The 22993-nt window shown below is 46.4% G+C and overlaps 1 protein-coding gene and 1 pseudogene across 1 annotated transcript in view; one reads left to right on the top strand and one right to left on the bottom strand.

Moving 5' to 3' along the window:
• Window positions 1-22993, bottom strand: part of Itgae (integrin subunit alpha E) — a 57863-nt gene that overhangs the window by 18229 nt on the left and 16641 nt on the right. Inside the window, exons 3-20 of the mRNA XM_026393934.2 lie at window positions 18925-19007; window positions 17654-17721; window positions 17159-17276; window positions 16584-16727; window positions 16064-16179; window positions 15353-15504; window positions 14133-14286; window positions 13094-13244; window positions 12559-12626; window positions 11551-11686; window positions 11026-11168; window positions 10599-10739; window positions 9741-9965; window positions 8560-8690; window positions 7449-7579; window positions 6038-6201; window positions 4694-4822; window positions 1661-1734 (exon numbers count right to left, since the gene is read on the bottom strand). Of these exons, the coding sequence (XP_026249719.2) occupies window positions 1661-1734; window positions 4694-4822; window positions 6038-6201; window positions 7449-7579; window positions 8560-8690; window positions 9741-9965; window positions 10599-10739; window positions 11026-11168; window positions 11551-11686; window positions 12559-12626; window positions 13094-13244; window positions 14133-14286; window positions 15353-15504; window positions 16064-16179; window positions 16584-16727; window positions 17159-17276; window positions 17654-17721; window positions 18925-19007 (2328 nt within the window). The remainder of the gene's footprint in view (window positions 1-1660; window positions 1735-4693; window positions 4823-6037; window positions 6202-7448; window positions 7580-8559; window positions 8691-9740; window positions 9966-10598; window positions 10740-11025; window positions 11169-11550; window positions 11687-12558; window positions 12627-13093; window positions 13245-14132; window positions 14287-15352; window positions 15505-16063; window positions 16180-16583; window positions 16728-17158; window positions 17277-17653; window positions 17722-18924; window positions 19008-22993) is intronic.
• LOC113186469 (mediator of RNA polymerase II transcription subunit 28 pseudogene) lies at window positions 20700-21262 on the top strand (annotated as a pseudogene).

Raw genomic sequence — 22993 nt, 5'->3', positions numbered from 1 at the left:
TGCATTATTACAGTAATACTTACTTATTGTCTCCCTGCTTCCTCCTTTGGTCCCCCAGTCTATTCTCAACATATCAGCAAGAATTATGTTAATTATAATGTTAACACACACCCATGTTTATAGCAGCACGATTCATAATAGCCAAGTTGTGGAACCAGCCTAGGTGTCTATCGACAGATGAATAGATAAAGAAATGTGGTAATATATACACAATGGAGTTTTATTCAGACATAAAGAAGAATTGAAATTATGTTATTTGTAAGAAAATGGGTGGAACTTGAGAGTATTATGTTAAGCAAAATAAGCTTAATCTAATGGCAAAATAAACCAGACTAAGAAAGTCAAGGGTCGTATGTTTTCTCTCATATGTGGAAGCTAAAGAGAAAAAAAGGAAGAAAAAAAAAGGTGAGAGGAATTTCATGAAATTAGAAGGGAAACCAATAAAAGAAGGAAACCATCAGGAGAGAGATGGGGAGGGAGGCAGAAAGGGAAAGGGGAGGTAATGGAAAAAATGAAATTGATCAAATTACATTATGCACATACACAAAATATATATATGTATATATACATATATATTTATATATGTAATATATTACATATTACATATATATGTATGTATGTGTATTATATATAATACACATACATACATATACACACACACAAACACATAAACTCCTCTGGCCTCCCAGTTTACAGTGAAAGTCCTTCTGAGGACCTTAAAGCCCCACTGATCCTCCCTACCCCTTTACATTTCCCCAATCCCACTTCCATACCTCACTATAATCACACCAAGCCCTTGTCCTACCTTCCACCTGCCGAGCATGCTCCTATCTCAGGGCACTGGCAGTTGCTCTACTCCCAGGCACTCACATAGCTCATTCCCCCACCTCCTCCTCCTGTAAGTGCCAAATACCACCCTCCCTGACTACCCTAATTAAAACTGAAGCCCAGGGGCTGGGGATGTGGCTTAAGCAGTAGCGCGCTCGCCTGGCATGCGTGCAGCCCGGGTTCGATCCTCAGCACCACATACAAACAAAGATGTTGTGTCTGCCTAAAACTAACTAAATAAATAAACATTGAAATTCTCTCTAAAAAAAAAAAAAAAAAAAAACTGAAGCCCAACCCCCACCCAGCACTCCCTGCATTATTTTTCTTCATAGTACATACCATCAACTTAGAGTTTACTTAATTATTCTCCCCCTAAAAACATCAGGAGCGCAGGGATTTTTGCCTGTGTTGTAAGATTTCCCAGTGCCTAGAATGCATATCACAGAGTAGACACTCCAGAAATACTTATTGAATCAATTAATGAATTTGGTCAAGAGGTGAGCCAGGAAAGAAGTTACCTCTAGCCAAAGTAGCCCTAGTAATGGGGTATATTGAGTTATGAACATAGCATCATCCAGGATGTTAAGAGACCTGGGTTCAAGTTCACCAAATGACCAAGGCTCTCAGTTACTAAAAGTCTGTTTTCTGATCTATAAAACAAAAACACAAATCTCTGTCTTGTGTCTCTCATAAGGTGACTGAACAATCAATGTAAAGACCTTTGGGGGAAGGAGGAAGAAGTGTGCCATGGATCCCCCCATGAGAAGTTTGCCCAGGTAAATCTTTAAAAGGAAGTTAACTGCAGAAACTATGACAACTGGATCCAACTCACTGAGAGATGCTGGTGACCAACTGTAATTCAACGATGCAAAACAGTTTATTCTTGCAATTCTTCTCATAGGGCAGCTGTAGGCAGACAGAGAGGGGCAGGATCAGTGGGGAAGGGGCCCTGCCTTCCCTGGCAGCCCTGCTTCACGATCATCTCCTTAAGAAGCTTGGACCTGCCCTTCCTGCTTACTCTGAAAAGTACAGTTAGAGAGAGGTAAAGGTTCGCTAGCTGGGATTGTGCCCATAGAGTTGTGACTGATGTCCCTGGATCTAGCCTGTAACACAGGCACACCATGATCCAGGCCTCTGGCCAAGGTAAAAAATGGGGTGACCTTTGTGGAATGGTGGGTGTGCCCATCACATTCATATCATGTGAATGAAGCAGCGACACTCTCAAGCAGCTCACTATTTGAAACACTTGGGAAGGGAAACATCTGTGAAGGAAAGCTTCCTTAGCCTTTCCAAATGTAGGCAGGAGAAGCCAGGGCAGGAATGGGGCCACCTAATCAAATAATGCCATGTCCAATCCTTGGAAAGGTTCTCTCCCCTACAGCTGGTCTTCTCTGTAAACTAGCTATTTCCCTAGCAAGCTTGCCTACACATCACAAACTAATTCAGGAAGTCACATTTGGTTCAAAAGAACCCTTCAAGGTTAAAAAGCCCCAGTTTGAGGTGAAAGATAAAATTTTCCAAAGTAGCGGGGTCTATTTTTTGTAATGAAGGAAGCACAACCAGCTCCTTAGCTGGGGGAGTCTCTGCATTTATGTCCCCAGCAGCCAGCAATCACCACAGCAGACTTCTACCAGACTGTTACCATGGTGTGGGGTGGGATTGGGAGCCCAGAGCTTGAAAGGAGACTTTCTACTTCCTGGAGAAAGGAAATGCAATTTACAAAAGTCAGAGCGTGGAGCTCTATCTAACTGGGTCAACAGTTTTATGCAGGGTTCTTTTGTTTTGTTTTTTATGTAGCCAAGTGCCCTGTTCTCTTTCATCCAACCTCAGTGAAAGGGAACAGGGTTAAACCCAGATAGAACTCATTCTCTGGCAACATTTATGTGCCTGCACCAGAAAATTTTTCCTTATTCTTTTTATAGATGGAATAAAAAAAATTTAATGTCTTTCCCAAACCATCATAGCAATGACTAAGGTAAGACTGATAAATAGATGTTAAGCAGATATGTACATAATCTCAAAGCACCTCACCATAAATATTTATCAATTACAAAGGCAAATAGCACTAGTAATGGAACTAATCAACATTACATGCCTCCTGATGTGATATTCTAAGGACATACTTTACTCCTGTGATATTCCTACCAAAGACACATTTGACCTGAATCAAACTATGGGGGAACATCAAACAAACACAAACTAAGGAACAGTCTATAAAATGACTGGCCTGTACCCTTCAAAATGGTTAAGTTCATTAAAGACAAGAGAAGGCAGATAAACTGTTCCACATTAAAAGAAATGAAGATAAATGACAAAAATGCAATAAATGATCTTAGACCAGAACTTTTTTTCCTTTTGCTACAAAGGACATTAATAGGTCAACTGGAAAATTTGAATACATTTATAATTATAGTGATCATAATATTTTATCAGTAATTTCCTGATTTTGATCCTTGTACGGTGCTATCTAAAAACAATGCCCTTGTTTTTTAGTAAATATATACTAAAGCATTCATGATAATGAGATAACATATCTGTAACTTATTCTCAATGAATAATGCTCAGGGATATTTATTTTGTTTTGGTTTAAATCTGTCTTGCCATGTTGTCCAGCTGGCCTTGAACCCCTGAGCTCAAGCAATCCTTCCACCTCAGCTTCCCAAATATCTGGGACAACAGGTACATGCCATCATATCTGGCTCTGAACTATTCTTGTAATTTTCTGGTAGGTTGAATATTTCAAAATTAGTTACCCTAATTAATGGTAATATACTTATCACCAAAACTCTATTACATTAGCTCTCTCAGTCTTTTCTGAATCATCTAATTTATTGCCAATACCAAATTTTTAAAATTCTACAAAAAATAAGTACACTTTTATAAATTTAAAATAAAGTCCCTTTGCCTAAAAAGTTAAGAAGACAATCTTGCTCATAGGGAATCTCTCTTCCTGGGCAAATGAGCAATAGGAATGGTCACCAGATTTTGTTACTCTTCCTATTTCTATCATTCCTCCTGACTGATATGTTAGGTATTGATAAAAACAGAGCTAAAAATCTATATGATTTAATTAACACAGAGCATGTTTTGTTCAAAATACTGGACAGCCATGAGTGCCCTATGATTAACCTGGAGATATTCCTCATTGCCTGAAGATTTCTGTACCTGCATGAACTACTTTTGACTTGTTTTTGAAGGCTTAATTCACCCCAACTGACGATAACTATTATTTTTTAATGTTCACCTTGACATTTCTCTATCCCTGCAGATTCTCCTATATTCTCTAAATGGAAATTGGCAGAGCACCCTCGGAGTCAGGGCCTAAGTGAGATCTCATAGGATTGGGAAACTTGACTCTTTGTTGCCTCCTCTGACTTCTCTTAGTCATGAAAAAAGTTTCTGTGACACTACCTGCTTTTCTTAGCTGCACCAAGGGAGACAGTGGGGTTTGGTGGGACCAGAAGTTCAGCCTGAAGGCTCTGGGCAGGGCCTGAATAGGCAAGTATACCAAAGGCCTTCCTCTCTTGCAGCTCAGGTCAGGACAGTTCCAATCCACCTCTCTCAGGAATATCCACCACACCATCCTCGGAAACCTTTACCAAGTGAGGATCTCAATATTTTAATGTAGTCTATGCTTCATTAAATCTGTATTGAGTGCTTTTTGTGAACTTAAAGTGGGTTACCCACCAATGAGGCCCTGAGCAAATGAACACCATCTTAGTCTCCACTTCCAAATCTGTGAGGAACCCAGCTGCTGTCTGAAGACCCTCCCTCCAACCTAGCATTCTTTGAAGTTAGGATATCAGGTGCTTTTGTGGGATGGCCTCTAGTAGGGTTGGGTCCTAGCTGTTGTAGGCAGAGTCACCTGGAAAATGGTTGAGGGCTCCGGAGGGGACTCCAGAATGGGGCGGGAGTGGCCCTTCCATCCCCCTGGTATCTGGAGTTGGTAGTTGATTTTGACACTGATGTTGGAGAAGCAGTCCTCCTCACAGAGCTGCAGGGACACCAAGGAATGCAGGATTAGATTTGGATTTGGAGAAGGTGACAAGGAGAATACTTTTAACTTTGCTGTACCCATTAAGAAATAAACGTTGAAAGTTGTGAGTCGGAAGTCCTAAGTATCTGCCAAATAATCCCATCTGAAGGGAAACTTCCTTCAAGAAAGTTGCTAAGAGCTTGAGGGGAAAATCTTCATTGATCTGCTATGGCCTCAGGTATCATAGCTCCTCAGGGTTCTCACCCCAGTTACAAAGGGATTCTGTCCACCAGGGGCTAAGAACTGGCTCAGACTTTACTTGGAAAGCAAATGGAAGCCATATGAGGGAAGAGTCATGGTCACATATAGATCTTTCCCAAAGCAGCACAGAGGATATATTGGGTAAAAACTAAAAATAAGGATATTGCTGAGGACACTATTTGCCATTCTTTTGTTTAAATGAACCTCTTGGCCATGAAAAGGACTTTGAACATGTGAGAGGAAACAAGCTTGACTCTCTGGTGGAAAGGGTAGTTATGCTTTTATTTAAGAAGACCATAGTTAGGCTCGAAACTCTTAAACCAATTAACAATCACCTTAGGAGAAGATAGTAGTCTGAAACATAATTAATGAGTTTGTTTATTAGAGTAAATTACCTTTATAGGTCCTGTTAAGCTCTAAGTCCTGACAAATATTTTCTTCCATATCTCCAGAGAGATATGGAAGATATAATTTTCTTCTGGCAAAGGAGAAAATCATTCTGAATGATAATTTCTGTCTTTCTATTTCTATTCCAAAAGTTGGAATTAATCAATTTTTCTGATGTTGACTCATATGAGGGCCTTCAGCCCACTGTTATTACCAAGAGGGTTAGATGACATAATAAACACTCCTAATTTATTACCAAGAAAAATACCACCAATTAGAGCATCCCCCCTTTAGTCCAGCTTCTTTTCTTTTCTTTTCTGCAGTGCTAGAGATCAAACCCAGGCCCTCATACATGCAAAACACATGCTCTATCATGGAGCTACATCCCCAACCCAGATTTTTAAAATTTGGACTTCTGGTATAATTATCTACGTCTCCCATGCCATTTTGTGATTCTTGATCTTTTATAATTGTTTTAATTGCCTTCCTCATATGTATGAGTTCATATCCTGCACTGCACTTAACTCAAAGCTTTTCTCAGTGTCCTAGACCTTTCTAGATGTCTATATTACTTCCTCCACTTACCTCTTCCTCCACAGGGTTGAGCTGGAGGGACTTACAAAGATGGGACTGATTGCTCCACTCCCTGAGGTAGCTCAGACAGTCCCTCGAGTTAGAACACTGCAGCCTCTTTCTCGGCTTTTCCATGTCCACATCCAGTGTGAATTTAAGCAATGTCCCTCTGAGGCCTGAGGATGAAGACCAGATCTTCCTGGTGAGGCTGGGATGGACATGGCCCAGACAGAGAGCCTCTAGCCTGCCCAAGGATCCTGTGACCCTTCCTGAACAATATCCCATGCAGCAAATTTCCTGGAGCTCAACTTTGAGGGTCTTTATTTCAAAGATGCTCTTCTCACTGTCCCTGAATCTGGTGAAGGTCCATTCAGCACTCCAGCCCTATACCCAGATACAACATATTCCTAGGACTGAGTCTGCCTTCCTTAGGGAAGAAGGCTCTTCAGGAGGATGGGACCAAGGGAAAAAAATGAGAAGGAGGAAGAGGAAGAAGAGGAGGAAGGGAAAAGGTGGTGGAATATAGAGAACAGAGGGAGAAATCACAGAATCTGAGCATAGCAGGCCTGGAAGCACCTTAGAGATTCCCTGGGCCAACAACTCCTTTACTGTACAAAACAGAAACCAGGGATCAAAGAGGGAAAGATACCTTCCTAGTAGCACACAGCCCTCAGCAGGCTCTGTCCTGGAAGTGACAGGTCTATCATTTTCTACCCTCAGGTTTAAGCAGAGGCCCTAACCCAGGATTCTGCTCTCTGACCTGCAGGGAGCAGGGAGCCATCGCAGGGTTTTTTACTGAGAGTTTCAACCTTGGGGACTACTGCTGAGAGGGCAACAGTACTTGCATTGGCAGTAGACACAGGGACTATGGGAACCATGCCCGCCTTTTCTTTCTAGAATTAATCTCCCAGTGAATGTCAGATAAGGGGATGGAAGAGAGGCTAGGTCTCTAGCAGATTCTTTTTGGCCAGGGGGATACAATGAGGGAAGAGGAGAAGATATAACTCAGAAGAAGAGGGAGGGTACTTCTCAGAGCCCCTGACACAAATGAACAACATACATGCACACACACACACAAACACACACTGGGAGGAGGCCGGGGAAAGCAGCAGATGAAGAACGAGATGGAGCTGCCTTTCTGAGTCTTCTTTCAGAAACTCAAACCAGCATCTCTGAGAAAAAAGCAATGCCCCTCTCCCCAGCCCAATCAGTAAAGCTTCTCTGAGTATGGATGGAACATCAGATCTTCCTGGGACAGTTCTCATTTAATAGAACTTAATGTCACAGGAGCTAAGATCTAGCACGGGATCTTAACCATCAGAACCTCCTACCAACCCGCTACCCACAGTCCTCTTTCCCTGCCTCCCACAAAAGCCAATAAGGAATGGCCACAACAACCCAGGGCTGATCTGCTGCCTGTTACCTGTCTCAGCCGCTGAGGTCAGAGAGCTGATTTCAAAACACAGATGTACATTCACACTGCTGTTGAAGCCAATGGGCAGTGCACTGGGGGTAAAGTTCATGGACACCTTCAGCCGAACCACAGGTAGTGAGCTAAACAAGACAGCAGAGAGGACTGTGAGAAGTGACCTTGGGGTTTCTGGGTCAGTGCACTCATTTGGGCATTCACATGAATACCTCTACTATGCAGGGGTGCTTGGAGTCAGGATACAATAGAGAAAGAGACAAGTCCCTGCTCTAGTGGGAAAACAGACAAGCAAATAAATAGGAACAAATAAGAAAATATTATATACTGGTAATGGTATAATGACACAGGATAAGGTGATGGAGACCAAGGGCTACAAAAATTAGGTGGTCAGGGGCTGCTTCACAGATAAGGAGGCATTGAGATGGAGATCTGTTAATAAGGAAGAGCCAGCTCAGTGACGATCTGGGAAAAGAACATTCCAGGCAGAAAACAGCTACTGTGAAAAAGGCCTATGGCAGAAATGAGTCTGATTTGTTTGAGAAACACAAAGACCAGCATGACTGGTACATAATTAGTGAGACAGAGGGTAATAATGGGACATGGAATTGGAGGGATGGGCAGGATTTTGGGTCTCAGAGACCCCTGGAGGCCATGGTGAGGAATTGGGGGGAGCCACTGAAGTGTCTTAGGCAGCAAAGTAAAGGGATGACCAGCTGCTGTTTGGAGAATGGAGAACAGGGAGAGGAAGCAGGGAAGACCGCCACACAGTGGTTCATGCAGTGAGAGATGATAGCACCTTATACCAGGAGGTGTTTTGGAGGCAGATCCAGGAAAAGCTTGTTGATAGAAAGAAAAAGAGGAATCAACAGTGACTCCAAGGTTTTTGTCCTAGACTTTAGTGTGAATGATGGTGCCCTTCCCTAAGACTGGAAGCCTGAGGGAGGGGTGGACTTGGGGGAACAGTGTTTGAGAATAAGAGCTCCATTTTGGGATGTGTTCACTTTGAGATGCCAGTGAGCAGCAATCAAGTCTGGGCTTAATGAAGAGGACAGGGCAAATGGTTGAGGTGGGGCCTGGGACCCCAGAAGGCAGGGCAGACCCCTACCGCAGCACAACTGCCCGGCCCAAGGTGCCCACGGTGATGTCAGCGAGGCCATCGCCACTAAAATCTAAGCCACCAGCCACAGACGTGCCGAAGTAGCGGAGTCCTGAGGCCACAGCTGAGGCACTGATCCGCTGTGAAGAGAGAAACACAAGGTGTGGAATGGAGAAGGGGAACAGAAAAGGAGAAGTCCTCTCATGTTCTATTCCATTCAGCAGTATCACTACCTCTCTGCCCCAGGGAGTCCTCAATCTAGGAAAGGAAAGAGGGAACCAGGTTTCCTAGGGGAAATGGAATTTGAATGGCTCCTTGAAGAGCAGGTGGATCTTAACAGTGGAGATGGAGAGAAAAGAATGAGGGATCCAGAAAGAGCAGTTTCCAGGAAGCTGCCAAGGGCCAGTGAAGGAGGATGGGGGAGAGGGGCTAGGGGTGTCAGAAAAGCTTTTTTAAAGAAGTGACATCAGGATTACATTTTAGAAATACCACAAAGGGCATGGGGTGGAGATGGGCAGGAGGCAGGAGCTACTAGGGTTTGAGCCCAGGGAAGGGAATGATAAGACCTAGGCTGGGGTGATGGGGATGGAAATGAAGAACTAGATTTGGGAGAGAACTAGAATCATTAGGAGGTAGGGACTAACCCTACCACCTAAGGTACCGGTGTCAAAGTACCTGGGATTATGCCAGGTTTCTGGTATGGGGATGGAGGGGTATGAGGACCCAGGAGAGCCCTTGGTTGAACAGTGTGTGAGAGTGAAGCCTGGGGGTCATGAAGAGTGAGGTTCTCAGAAAGCCATTAGAGGTGGGGAAAGTGCCCATCAAAGATATAGCCTGACTGGCAGTGGAGCCTGGAGCCTGAGAGGAATTGGGTGAAGGACAAGAGCCAGACAAGGGGCAGAGAGGAGGGAGGTACCTGAAGCAGGCCAATGGTCAGGAAAGGCAAAGAAGGAAGAAATACAAGTAGGAAGTAGACAGTGTCTCAATCTCTCCCCACCTAAAGGATCTGGGGGAAGCCCTGGTCTGGAGTCTCCTTCACCTGGCCTGGGTGGGTTCTCTCCTTCACTATGTACTCCCAACCACCAAGGCCAGTCCTGAACTTAGGAATGGGCCTGATTTAAGGCTCAGGTCATCCTACTGGGGGACTTCAGAGTCCCAGAGAAGAGGCAAAAGAGAGCCCCACAGGTTACCTGTGGTTTTTTGTCAGAGAGGCCATTCCAGTGTCCATTGTAGATGTACACACTGCCAAAGCTGGCACCATCATCTGCCTCAAAACCCTCCAAGGGAGCTCCGATGGCCACATCTGTGAACGTATCCTGGTTGATGTCCCCCACAGTTGCCATGGCAAAGCCAAAGCGGGCATGGGTGAATCCAACAAGCCCACTCAGCGTGCATACTAAGGAGAAGGAACCATCCTGCAAAGCAAACCAGTAACTCAGCCCTCAAGAGAGGAATGAAGGATGTCTACCTCAGTGCCACCTGGCAGGGACATGCTCACAGGGCCTCTTGATTCTGATTCTTCAGCAGCAGTCTGGACTTGGAAAAATGAGGGACCTTCTCAAGATCTCACAGTGAACCAGTGGTAAATCTGGGGTCCTCCTGCTTTGAAGTTCAGTACCTCAAGTCTGCCTCCTTCTATTCCCATGCAGAGGAGAACTGGATTGGCAGTTGGAAGGCCTGGATTCCAGTCACTCTCCCACCTACTTGCTAGGTAACTTGAGCAAGTCTCAACATCACTGAGGCTCACTGAGCCACAGCTTCCTTATCTGTAAAATAGGAATGACAGCTGCTTCCTATAATTACTGTGAGAAACCAGGGAGATCATGGATGATCCTGTCAACTTGAAACTATGAGAGATGTTATCAGAATGTGAAAGTAGGGGATGGGGAGTAAAGCAGCTGCCCCAGCTGGCAGTCACTTACTCTGAACACCTCCCCATTACTACCCACTGCTACCAGGCAGGGCCAGGCCTCCCCAGCCTTTACTACCTCTTGCCAGGCTGAGTAGCCACAGCCTCAGCAAGCTCATGGAGATGGAGACCCTCCCACCTGCTCATGCAGACGGTACATGTAAACTCTGCCTTCTTCTTTATGGATGTGGTAAAATGGAGCAGCCACCAGCAAGAAGTCCGTAGTCCCATCCATGTTGACGTCCACAGGGCACAGCTCAGAGCCAAAGTAGGACCCCATCTACAGCCCAGGAGGAACTTAGCACTGGGGAAATGCTGGGGAGGTCCCTCCTCCACCCCTCAGCAAGGCTAGACTTCTGTATATGCTTTTCCCAGATCATCCAAATGCAGTTGTTCCAAATTAATTTGATAGTAACACAGGGGACTGGGTGGGTAGCCCAGTGCTCAACAATGGAGGATTCACCCTGCAGACTCGTAGAGCCACCGAATCCTACCCAGGAGCCTGAGCTTTGCGCAAGCTGGGCCCATCCCTTTCCCTAGGAGAAGGGGGCTTTCCAAGCAAGTACCTGCTCTCCCTCTAGGACCGGCACAAAGGTGGCCTCTCTGCTCTCCTTCTGGAGCTCAAACACGGCCCCACGCTGTTTGTACCGTGGAGCCCCGGCCACATAGAAGACACCACAGGTCTTGTGTAGCACTGCTACCGAGTAACCTGGAGCAGGGAAGTGAATGTAAACAGGCTGTCCCCACCAATCCCTAGAGTCCCTCCTACCCAGCCAGGCCTTCACAATCAGCGAGCATACTTATGCACAGTCACTGGTCACATAGGTGATACACACTCATACACACACATAAGGGGTGAGGGGTGTGAGGGGCACCCACTGCTATTATTCATAGAGCAGTCTGGTCCTTCCCTAGGCAGTCACCCAAGGCTACCCTGCCTCAACCCACACGTCTAAACCTCAGGTTCCCTAAACAGGGCCCACCCCATGTGACCCAAGTAACCGATCAGTGCCCGCCCCCACCCTGACCAAGAATCATACTGTGTAGATAAGGGTGCAGCCTCAGAGTCCTAGTCTTGGCCCTGCCCTTACCCAGGTAGCCGTATTGCGCAACATTGGAATTTGCCGCCGTCTGATTCAGAAAGCGACCCCTGCGGCTCTGCGTATGGTAGAGTAATGCACCTCCAGACCAGTTAAAGGCCCCCACGGCTCCAAGCAGCACCTGTCCCTGCAGGAACAGGGATGGGACTAAATTAATAGGAGGAACACAAAGGCCAGTGCAGTGAACCTTCTCGCTGGGACAAGGGGGACTGGTAGCATGCATTAATCTAGCCAGAGAGGCAGGCAGGAAAGTAAGATGGCAAATACTGGGTTTCTGCCTTGTATCTATGACTCTTTCAGGGCTGCTGTGTCTCCAGAAGCCCCCCCCAGGGGCCCAGATGTTGAGCATTTTTTAAAAGTTATGATTGGTGGGCATGGCAGCTAATACCCATAATCCCAGTGACTCTGGGAGGTGGAGGCAAGTTTGAAGCCAGCCTCCACAACTTAGCAAGACCCCCTCCCAAAATAAAAAGCGTTGGGGATAAAGCACCCTGGGTTCAATCCCCACTACCAAAAATAAGTCAATTAAATTAAATACAAAATATAACTGAGCAATAGAGTGCTTATATCCTCCTCAGTTTGCCCAGCCGGGGCCTGGCACTGGAGGCCCACTGTGTTTAGTGGATGTGAAATGAGCTAACTGTGCCACCACCATGGGTGAGGATGGTGTCCCCACCATTTCTACATCTTTTATCTGTGGGAGAAGTAAGCAAGGGATTGGCTAGCCCACCCAGCCAAATCTTGGTTTAATTGCATGTCTAAGGGAAATAATTCAATCCCTGAACACACACACAAAAAAATGACCTCCTGTAATAAATATGGCCATCCTTTGGTCTATCTCAGTAGTCCAGTGAAGGAGAGTGAGCAAAATTGTCCACCTTTATACTAAATGGCTCCTTCACAGGCACCACCACAGGGCCTTGTACTGTGAGCTGGGAGCCTGAATTCCCTGGGTATTGCTGAGGCCCATCATCTAAGGGCAAGCCCAGGGCCACAAACCTCATCCAGGATCTGGGCGCTAAAGCCAGTCTGTGCCAGTTGGTAGTGAAGGGCGTCTCCAACTGTGCCTGGAAAACAAGAAACCCAGTTAGACACTGCTGTGACAGGGGAAGGGAGAGACCATGTCAAGGAATGGTCTGGCTTGGCCTCATCCCCACCCCCAGGAGGATGATGTTAAATATAATGGGGAGAGCATGGGACTGAGAATAGAGACCTGGGTCCTGCTTTAATGACTACTAGTTGAGTGGTTTGGGAAACTCACTCCCTCTTTCTGGACCTCAGTGTTCCCATTCTGTGAGTTCCTGGGAAGTCATCCTTGTTTCTCCAGCACCAGTTTAGTTTATAGAGATTCTGGGAGGTGAGGCGGGCTGGGGATAGTGTTGCCTTTTTAGAGATGAACACCTGAGGCTCAGGAAGTGTTGGGAGAGGTCTGAGGTACCCCCAGGAAAGTGGGACAGAGCTGGGCTAGAACACAGGGCCTCTTGCTGAGTGCTGAGGGGGGCTGCCATAGGTTGGGGGTCCCTGGGGTCCTCACCTTCCATATGAATGATGTTCTGCTGCAGTTTCCTCAGCAGCCCATTCAGTGCTGTGTAGTTGGTCACCTTGAAGGCATGGGTCTCTTTGGGGTCTGAGGCAATCAGCTTCAGTTCCCTGTCGGTCTTAACATTCTGGAACGCATTTCCCACCTGCAAAGAGGCCCTGGCTCAGGGAGTGTTCTATCACCTATCTCCTTTTTGATACCTCTTCTTCCACACATACATTGTGGACTGTCGGGGGCCGCCCTAGACAGGAGCTATGCACACACCTTTAAGTCCTGAGTAAAGAGGTACTGGACTGGTATTGACCCTATTGCAATGCAAGTGCACTTGCCTCTGCTCAGATAGAAAGGTGCAGCTCTGGGAGTGGACATTGCCCAACTGGAGTGTGCTGCCTCCTTGTTCCTTTGTAGTCCTACCCTTTGCCCTTTTTTTGGATAGAATGTTCCACGTAACCTCTCCTTGTGTGTCCTCTATTTAAGAATAAAGAATTCTTGTGGCTCTCTCTCTTTCCACAGACCCCTAAAGTTGCAGAGCTCTCCCTGGATTTTGAAAAGGTACTTCTGTGTGCTTGTGTGCTTTCTTTGCTGTTTTCTTAAGTAATTGAAGTAGTCAGATTTTGTGAACCCAGCATAGGTCACCAGCTCAGATAAATGGCGATACTGGACAAAAGTCCAGTTTTACCAAGCTGAATTTGTTTTCTTAAGACGCCAGGCTCCTTCTCATCACAGTACTTGCTGTTCCCTCTGCCTGCAGAGTGCTCCCCCAACACCCTAGGCCAACTTCTCCTGTTGGTCCTCCAGGACATGGAGCCCACCACTTCCTCCAGGAACCTTCTTTGGTCTATCACCATCACACTCAGCCAGGGAGCTGTAACTATCACTGGGAAATAAGCCCTCAGCACATGGGACCAGGGGAAAATGAGTATTGGAGGATAGAAAGCATTTGGGTACACTGTTTTCAGAAGCCCCTATCAGGGGTTCCTCCCCACCCAGGCTGTTCAGGGGAAAGGAATACCTCCTGGCTCCTGGCTCTTACCCCGATGGCAAAACGCTCAATACCCTTCATCTTGGGGGAGTTGATGACAGTTGTGAGGTTGAGGGGATCGTCAAATATGTCACCATCAGTGAGTACCACCATGACCTTGGATGCCTTTTTTCTGGAGCCGTGGCTTGGTACGAAGATTTTGTCTCTAGGTAGGATAGTCAATGAAGAGAACATTTTTAAAGGGATGACTGCACTCTAGGGGAGATGCTATTCACTGATCAGTTTTAGAATTGAGAAGTTTAACAAGCCCTCCCAAGTGGAGAACCAAGACCCAAAGAAGGAGAGTGATATCCCCTATGCTACATAGCAAGGCATCTGCAACCAGATATCCTTATTCCTCACCTGCTCCTGTCAGAAAGGGGCTAGACAGCAACTTGAGTTTGTCCCTTTTATGTGTGTGCAGGAATAGTGTTGCTATTACATGGTAGATAGTACTTACAAAGCACTTATCATGTGCCAGGCACTGTTGTGAGCATTGTAAGTGTTTTAATTCATTTAATCCTCACAAAATCCTATGAGGCAAGGACTATTATTTTTTTTTTATTTATTTTTTTTTTAAAGAGAGAGTGAGAGAGGAGAGAGAGAGAGAGAGAGAGAGAGAGAGAGAGAGAATTTTTAATATTTATTTTTTAGTTCTCGGCGGACACAACATCTTCGTTGGTATGTGGTGCTGAGGATCGAACCCGGGCCGCACGCATGCCAGGCGAGCGCGCTACCGCTGAGCCACATCTCCAGCCCCAGGCAAGGACTATTATTATCCTCATGTTAAAAGTAAGGAAATTGGCTAGATGTGGTGGCACAAGTCCATAATCCCAACAACTCAGGAGGCTGAGGCAGAAGAATCACATCACAAGTTCAAGGCTAACCTCAGCAATTAACAAGACCTTGACTCAAAAAAAAAAAAAAGTGAGGACATTGAAGCACAGAAAGGTTAGGAGGCAACTTGCCCAAGGTCATATAAGTATAAGCTAGAGTTGAGATTTGAATCTGGGTAGCCTATCCACTGAACACTGTACTCTACTGTGTCTGTCTTATGGGAGGAAGTCCTTGAAAAGCGTTTTGGAAGATGGTCCTGGGATGTCATCCTACATCCCCTCAGCTAGGAAAGAATGAGAACCCCACTTCCTCTTCTCAGTTTTGTGCAGCCACCTTCTCTAGGCATGATGCCACACAGAGCCTCTGGTGGAGCTGCTAGTTGGCATCCTACTCACAGGACGTGCTGCATGGCTGATGCAGTCTTGGTAACATTCCCCACTTGAGTGACTTTCTGGACTCTGGCGAGGGAGGCCATCACATCCTGGCTGTCTCGAAGATCAAACTCAGTCTGGATCACAGCCCCATATTGCACCAGGGCAAAGCTGCACTGGAAGGGAGGGGTAAGGGGACGGAGGATGTTGGCAGGGTTGCCATGTACAAGGCCATCCCTATCCCTGAGGTGGCTCCCCCTGGAAACACTGGAAGAATCCTCTCATCCACCTTGTCCCCCTTCCCAGAAGGAGATTTTAATTACCAAGCAAGTAGGTATAGAGGAACATATGACAGTCATGAATCCCAGTGTATCAGATTTCTCCCTGAATTCATGTTTCTGTGTAGACCCCCTCCATATTGAGTTGGGATTAGTTGTATGACTTGTTTTGATCAGTAGGACATCAGCAAATTCATGCATTGAGTCCTTCCTTCTTGGAATGTTACTGCCACAGAAATTTTGGGCTGAGCTTCTGAAGACACATGGCCCAGAAAATCCAGGTCTGAGGCAGTCAGGCAACCAGGCAGATCCATAGAAGAACCACCCACCTGAGCCCAACACAAATATCTGATCCACAGAACTATGAGCAAATAAAATGGTGGTTGTTTTGAGGTCATTTTCTACATGGCAATAGATAAGTGGTAAACTCCATGAGATCGCTTTTAGGGACACCCACCTCAAAACACTTCTCATAGAAGTTCCTCATCATGTTGGAGATGAAGTCTTTGGCTCTCTGGAAATCTGGGGGATCAATGCTTCCTGAGCCATCCAAGATGATGGCAATCTCAGTGCCTGGCCAAGACAATGCAGCAGGTCAGGTAAGATGTGGAGTGGGCGTGAGATTAGGGGCAGGAGTGTGGGCATATGTCCTGCCCTGTAGGGTACACACCTCAATCAAGCCCTGAGGACTCAGCTCAGGAGTGAAGCTAGGGAACCTCCTGAGAGCAAAGCTCTTATCTCAGAGGCAAAGAGAGCTAGAACCTGCTCTGCCTCTGACTTGCTGTGTGAGTCACTTCTGTCAATCTCACTCTGGGCCTCAGTTTCTCCATCATAAGATGGAGAGAGAAAAGCTGACACTAGCCAAGTCTGTAGAGCACAGTGACTGCCCTCCATCTCCCAGACCTGGGCACATCTCACCCCAGGAGGCTGCTCGCCTGGGGATTGGCTCTGGGAGCCCCATATCTGCCTCTTCTTACCACCTTCCTCTTCTTCTTCCTCCTCCTCTGCCTTCTCCAGGGCCCTGCGCCTCCTGGCTGTGTTTTTATCCTTCCTCCAGCTGCCTCCTTTGTTTCCATAGCAGTCCCCTATGTCCACATGTTCTTCTGGATCCAGGAGATTTTCTTTAAGAAACACACGAAAGAGCTCAGAATCAGAAGGCTCCATCTTCCCCTGAGGCAAGCTTATACTCAGTTCCACCCTGATGATTCCTTTCACATGGGGTCCTGAGCCTGCCTTGTCCCACTCTTGGCCTCAGTGCTCCTCTGCCCCTGCTATGGCTGGAGCCTCTCATTGGAGAGTAGAGAGGATCTCTTTTTTTTTTTTTTAATAATAGACATCTCTTTTTTTTTTTTTTTTTTTTTTAGAGAGAGAATTTTTTAATATTTATTTTTTACTTCTCGGCGGACACAACATCTTTGTTGGTATGTGGTGCTGAGGATCGAACCCGGGCCGCACACATGCCAGACGAGCGCGCTATCGCTTGAGCCACATCCCCAGCCCTAGAGAGGATCTCTTTAAAGCTGCCCAAGGTTGGAGAGCATGCAATTTTTACCAAGGTCAGAGAAGTAGGCCTGAGCCTGGGGGCGCAAGTCAGGGGCCAGCAGGCTGCAGGTGCCTGTGAGTTCTGAGCTGAGGCTGTGGAGTTGCCGGGCCTGAACTTGAACACATATCTGGGGGGACGAGAAGAAAGGGAGAAGAAAGGCTGAGTGAGCCCCCGGTGTTATAGTCATAGCCACACTATAATCCTCATCGTGGAACTCAGTGACTCAACCAATCAGGAGACACAGAGACAGCAAGCTCACCCCTCAACAGGGGAGGAGTTGGTGCTGAGGTTCAAGCTGAGGTTAGCATCAGGGTGGGTGTGCCAGGCCACATGGAATACCTGGGTCAGCCCTGGCATGAGCATAGGTAGTCAGAGCATGAACAGCCCAGGGAATGCACCAGGAAAACAGAACATCAGTCAGGACTGGCACAAGAGCAGGGTCGCTCACAGGGGTCAGCACCAGCCTCCTCAGGGCCCTGCATCCTCCCACTCAAGCATACTCACCAAAACACCCTGGTGGTTCCGAACAACTGTCACTCCATGGTACCTTCCTTTTGGGATGGGGACATGCTCTGAAATAGTTCAACCAGGTAAGAAGGTAGAGATGCTGGGAGGCAATCCTACATCCAAGTTCCAAGAGCACAGGGCCATCTTTGAAAGGGACCCTGAGCAGTACCAAGAGGCTGGAATTGGGGTGGAGGGCTCCAAGGACAGGCCTGGACATATCCTGGATGCAATGCCTTTCCCTGGCCTCATTTACTACCTCCACAAATGCCCCTTGATGTCTGCTCTGTATCCAGCCTTGTGGCTGATGGGGATCCAGAAATGATTGTGACCTAGGGCTTTTCCTCAAGGGGCTCCTGGTCTGGAGTCCAGGTAAAAAAGCACTACTAGTGCAGTACCAGGCGAGTGTGCAAGATTTTGTAGGACCACCTATGAGGGCCAGGGAAGCTTCCAACCTCAAAAACCCTGGAAATCTTACTGCCCCATGACCCCAGAGGCAGGAGTGAAAGCTCTTCCCTCCATCTCCCTGCTATGGCCTCAAGATACTGTCTTATTTTTGAGTCACAGAATCCTCCAGCTCTCCTGCTGGACTGTAAACTTATCTTGGCAGAGATTGAGTCTGTACAACTCAACACCTCTCCCAGAGACAATGATTCTACTTCAATGTCTGTCAGAGCCTGGGTGATGTAAATTGCTTTGGGTGGGAAGGTAGATCTGGTTAATGAGGAATCACATTCCTCCCTTCCTTCACGCTTCATTTGAATAGCACTTACCACATATCCTATATGCCAGGCCCATGCTGGACCTTAAAGAAGGACATAGTGAGACCAGATGGGAGGGATGAATTCCTTGGAGGTGTGAGGAATTGGGTTGGGTTGGGGTTTGGAATCAGCTAGAGTGGGGTTTGCATCTGTAGTACCACCAATGACAGAGGTGTCACTTTAGCCATACTGGCAACCAAAGAATTTAACTTCTGTGAACTGTAGCTTCCTCTCCTGTGAATGGCATGATTTGGAGGATTCAAAGTGAATGAGGCACTCAGCAGGGTACCAGGCATACTGTGCACACTCAGTAAATAGAGGACAGAATGGGGGAAGGTGGGCAGGTGATGGGGCTGGGTGCGAAGGGGTCTGGGTGCCGGATGGGAGGTCACTGTGGAGATACTGGGCTGGATTAGGTGGAATTGGGATTGCAAGGGTTTGGGTTGGAATGAGTGGGACTCCTAGAAAAGGGGATCTGGGGAGCATTACCTGGAGTTGGGGTTGACTTACCTACTGGTTGGCAGACAATTTCATCCTGGCTGAGGGAACACTGATGCAGGGGTGCTGCTGTTCTAGGGCTGGTGATCAGGAGCCTGGAGGAAGGGTGGGAAGACAGCAAGGCTGAGCCAGCTAAGGACTCCCTTCTCTGACCAGGCATGGTCTTCCTTTTCCAGGTCCACAGCCTCCCTGTCCATCTGGCAATGGAGAAGGCCCAGACCCCAGGAGAAACAGGCAGAGTCCTAGCCCAGACATCAGCCTCTGCATTACAGAGAAGGTATTTTCTCAGCCTCTACTTCTGTTCAGCTCTGGGCAAGAAATGGTTAGATGCAGCCCCTCTCTGCTTGCTGTCCACCCTGACAGAGTTTCTGGTGATAGGTAAAGACTCAGTTCTCTCTTGGGAACTGAATTGGTGATGGGGATGGGGGTAGGAGGAGCCAGGAAGCCACCAGCAACACAGTTGGTTCTTTGGGGGGAACTGCTGGCTTCCTGGTTATCACTCAAGGGTAGTATTCAGAGACAGCGTTTCCTGAGAAGAACATGCCAGTGCCCCTGAAGGTCAGTCAGCATTGGAGGTGTGGGGGCCTGATGAAGCCATCCTCAGGAGATGTGATTCTGGTTACATTTTTCCCCCACCCTAAGCAGACAGGGAGATGGCAGAGTCCAGTATCAGACTAAACCTTCTCACTTTCCATGTAGTCCAGGGGAAGGCTGGGTTGCCCTGAGACAGAGGGCGAGCACCTCAGGCTGAAGGCTGCAAGTCAGGGCTAGTGCAAAAGGGATCTGAGGAGGCGTGGCTTAGTAACAGTGATCCAACCAAGTTCAAAGTCTTCCTGTTGGGAGAAGTGGGAAACCATGGAGGACTTTATAAAGGGGAAGCACATGACTAGTCTGTGCTTTTGAAAGATCATGATATGGTTACAGTGGGGCAGGGGACAGACTGAGAGCACAGGATGAGGAACAAAAGTGAGGTGGTGTCTCCACTTCCTCACCTCCTATCACAATACGAGGTTTTTATTATAAAATATATTCACAGATTTGCATGGTTTACAGAATAAGAAGTCTACATCTTTGCATGTGTCCCAACCCAGGTGAACCTACCCCAGGCTTACTTCTGCCTCTACTACACTTCTTGTCAAGGTTATCAGTATCTGGTAGATACTATCCTCATCTTCCTTAACCTCTCAGCAGCCCGGGATGTAAGTGGCCTGTTCTCTCTGATGCTCTTTCTTCCTGATTTCCTTGCTCTCTCACTTCTCCTTCTGGAACTCTTTCAGTGGCTTATTTGCCGTCTGACCTCTAAATGTCACCAGACTCTTAAGACTTGTTCCTTGTCTTCCTAACCATCACACTCTCCATGGTGACCCCTTCCCAGCCCATGGCTTCAGTGCTGAATCAATGCTCAAATTCACACTTTCACATCAGTGGCCTCAGTGTCCCTCCAGCAGACAGATGTTAGACCAGCCAGCTGTGGCTCTGTGAGCAGAATAATGGCTTCCCAGATGTCCACATCCTAGTCCCCAGAATTTGTCCATATGCTAGTCACCAGAACTTGTGGATAGGTTTCCTTTCACAGTGATGGGGACTTTGCAGACATGATTAAATTAAGGATCTTTGAGATGGGGACATGTGATTAAATTAAGGATCTTGAGATGGAAAGATGATCCTGGATGATCCAGGTGGACATGGCTAATAATCCTACTATTAGCCCTTTTAAGAAGGAAGCAGGAAACTCAGAGTCAGAGAAAGATCTGAAGGGCAGTGGGCCGCGGCCCACCACCCCAGACATGGTGGTTCCATCCGGTGGTATGTTCTCTGGACAGCCGTTGCCCACCCCCCCTCAACCCTCTCTGGGACTCCCGGCCAGGCTTCGCTTCTTCAGGCAGTGCCTGGCACGCCGAGGACTTCTAGCAGCACCTTGGTGGACAAGTTGGAGTCGTCATTCGAGGCTTCTTTGCTTCTCTCGTGAGTCAGGATTATGTCAATGGCACCAATCAGGAAGAAATTTGAACTGGTGTTGATCAGTGTATCCAGAAGTTTCTAAGACAGACAGAATGCTTTTTTCTACAAAAAAGATTGCAGTTGTCTGTCCAGAAACCTGAGCAAGTTATCAAAGAAGACATCTCAGAACTAAGGAATGAGTTGCAGCAGAAAGTTGCACTGGTGCAAAAGCACTTGAAAAAGCTGAAGCATTGGCAGCAGGTGCTGGAGGACATCAATGTGCAGCATAAAAAGCCGGCTGAAGTCCCTCGGCCCTTTGGCCTACCTAGAGCAGGCGTCTGCCAATATACCTGCACCTCTGAAGCGACCTGGAGAGAGGTCTGGCTACAAGGTAGCCTCCTGCAGATAGTTCCTCCAGACCTCTCTGTGTGGACATGGCATTTTAGAACATCTATTTGCCAGAGAATGAGTTGGTGTTAATTTTATCTCCACCTAAAAATTTCCCCAATTTTTATGAGCTGTTAATTACTTGAGTACTTTATAAAATGCTTAGTAGACAAAGTGAGGTTTCATTTTGTTTCTTTTGTCTGTAACAATGTTTAGACTATTAGTTTGCCACAGATTTTTTTCTTGGCTTTTTGCTTGTTTTTAAAATTTTATGTAGTTTATATATAGTTTTTTCCCCAGTTGTTAGTTTGTTATGATCTGAGGGGGAAAAATAAAGTACTCCTAGAATCAGGAGAAGGAATTTGGTTTTAGGCCTTTTATGACTAGTATACATCCATAGTAGTAGAGAAAAATGTGTAAATTTGCTGTCTCAAGACTTTGAACTATCTCAAGAAGAGGAATCTAATACAACATTTGTAATGCTTCCATAGCAGTACAGAGTACAGATATTTTGTAAATATGTCAGAAAAATGTCAGTGGATTTGATTCCAAGAGCCTAGGTCTTGGGGTGGAGGTGACCTGCAGAGTGATCCCCAGCTCCTTCATCTCCACAGAGAGCATGTGGATCCTCTGTGGAGAAGGTATTTTGCCCTCTTGTTAGAAAAGGTTTTCTTTTCTCTGTTTTCCTCAACTCTTAGATTATATCCCTCAGCCAGTACAAACACTCCTCTGTCTTCTGAATAGTCAGTAGGTCTGTGTCTCGGTTCATTTTGTCCTTTCCAACCTGAAAATCCCTCCCCATGAACCTCGATATCCGCTCATGTTCCTGGTCTGGCCTGGATGCCACTTGGTCCACAAAGCCTCCACTCCATCCCAGGGCATAGGACTTTTATTCCTTCCACTATCTTGTGGGTTAGTGAATGGTATCTTTTTTTGTGCCCCTTGCTGCATTGCATTGTATGTTCATGGGAAATAGGCATTACTGCTCTGGAATATACAGGAACATGTATTTTGTACTCACTTTGGGTATATGTATTACTCATTTTGTTTGTGAGCTGTGAGGATGATTCATGGCTTGTGGACCTATGACCTGTGATGACTAGCCTGAGGCCAGCATATCTCCCCTTGGCTGGAGTGTATAGGTCAAAACTTAAAAGTTATTTTTTACTCATAAGGGTTTTAACTTGGTCATCTCATGCCATTTAGAAGCTCTGATTGGCAGCTTTAGATTTCTTGATTAAAAACCTAAATAAATGCCCAGTGTGATGGCACACATCTGTAATCCCAGTGGTTCGGGAGGCTGAGGCAGGAGGATTGCAAGTTCAAAGCCAGCCTCATCAAAAGCCAGGTGCTGGGGCTGGGATTGTGGCTCAGCGGTAGAGCACTCACCTAGCACGGGCAGCACCCAGGTTCGATCCTCAGCATCACATAAAAATAAAGGCATTGTGTTGTGTCCATCTACACCTAAAAAATAAAAGTTAAAAAAAAAACAACCCAGGTGCTAAGCAACTCAGTGAGATCCTGTCTCTAAATAAAATATAAAATAGGGCTGGGGACATGGCTCAAGATCAGAAACTATTCTACTTGGTGCTTAATGAAAATGTTTTGAATGAATGTATATACAAGTTATTGTCATTTCTTTATATTAATTCAGAAGTTATCTGTCAAATAAATATTGATTTTTCAATATTGAAAAAAAAGGTCTGAATATGTGATATTACAGGATGTAAGGCTGGCGAAAAGGACCATGAAC

This window comes from Urocitellus parryii, chromosome 7 (assembly GCF_045843805.1).
Source record: "Urocitellus parryii isolate mUroPar1 chromosome 7, mUroPar1.hap1, whole genome shotgun sequence".
NCBI classification, from domain to species: domain Eukaryota; kingdom Metazoa; phylum Chordata; class Mammalia; order Rodentia; family Sciuridae; genus Urocitellus; species Urocitellus parryii.
This window is presented reverse-complemented; position numbering and strand designations above follow the sequence as displayed.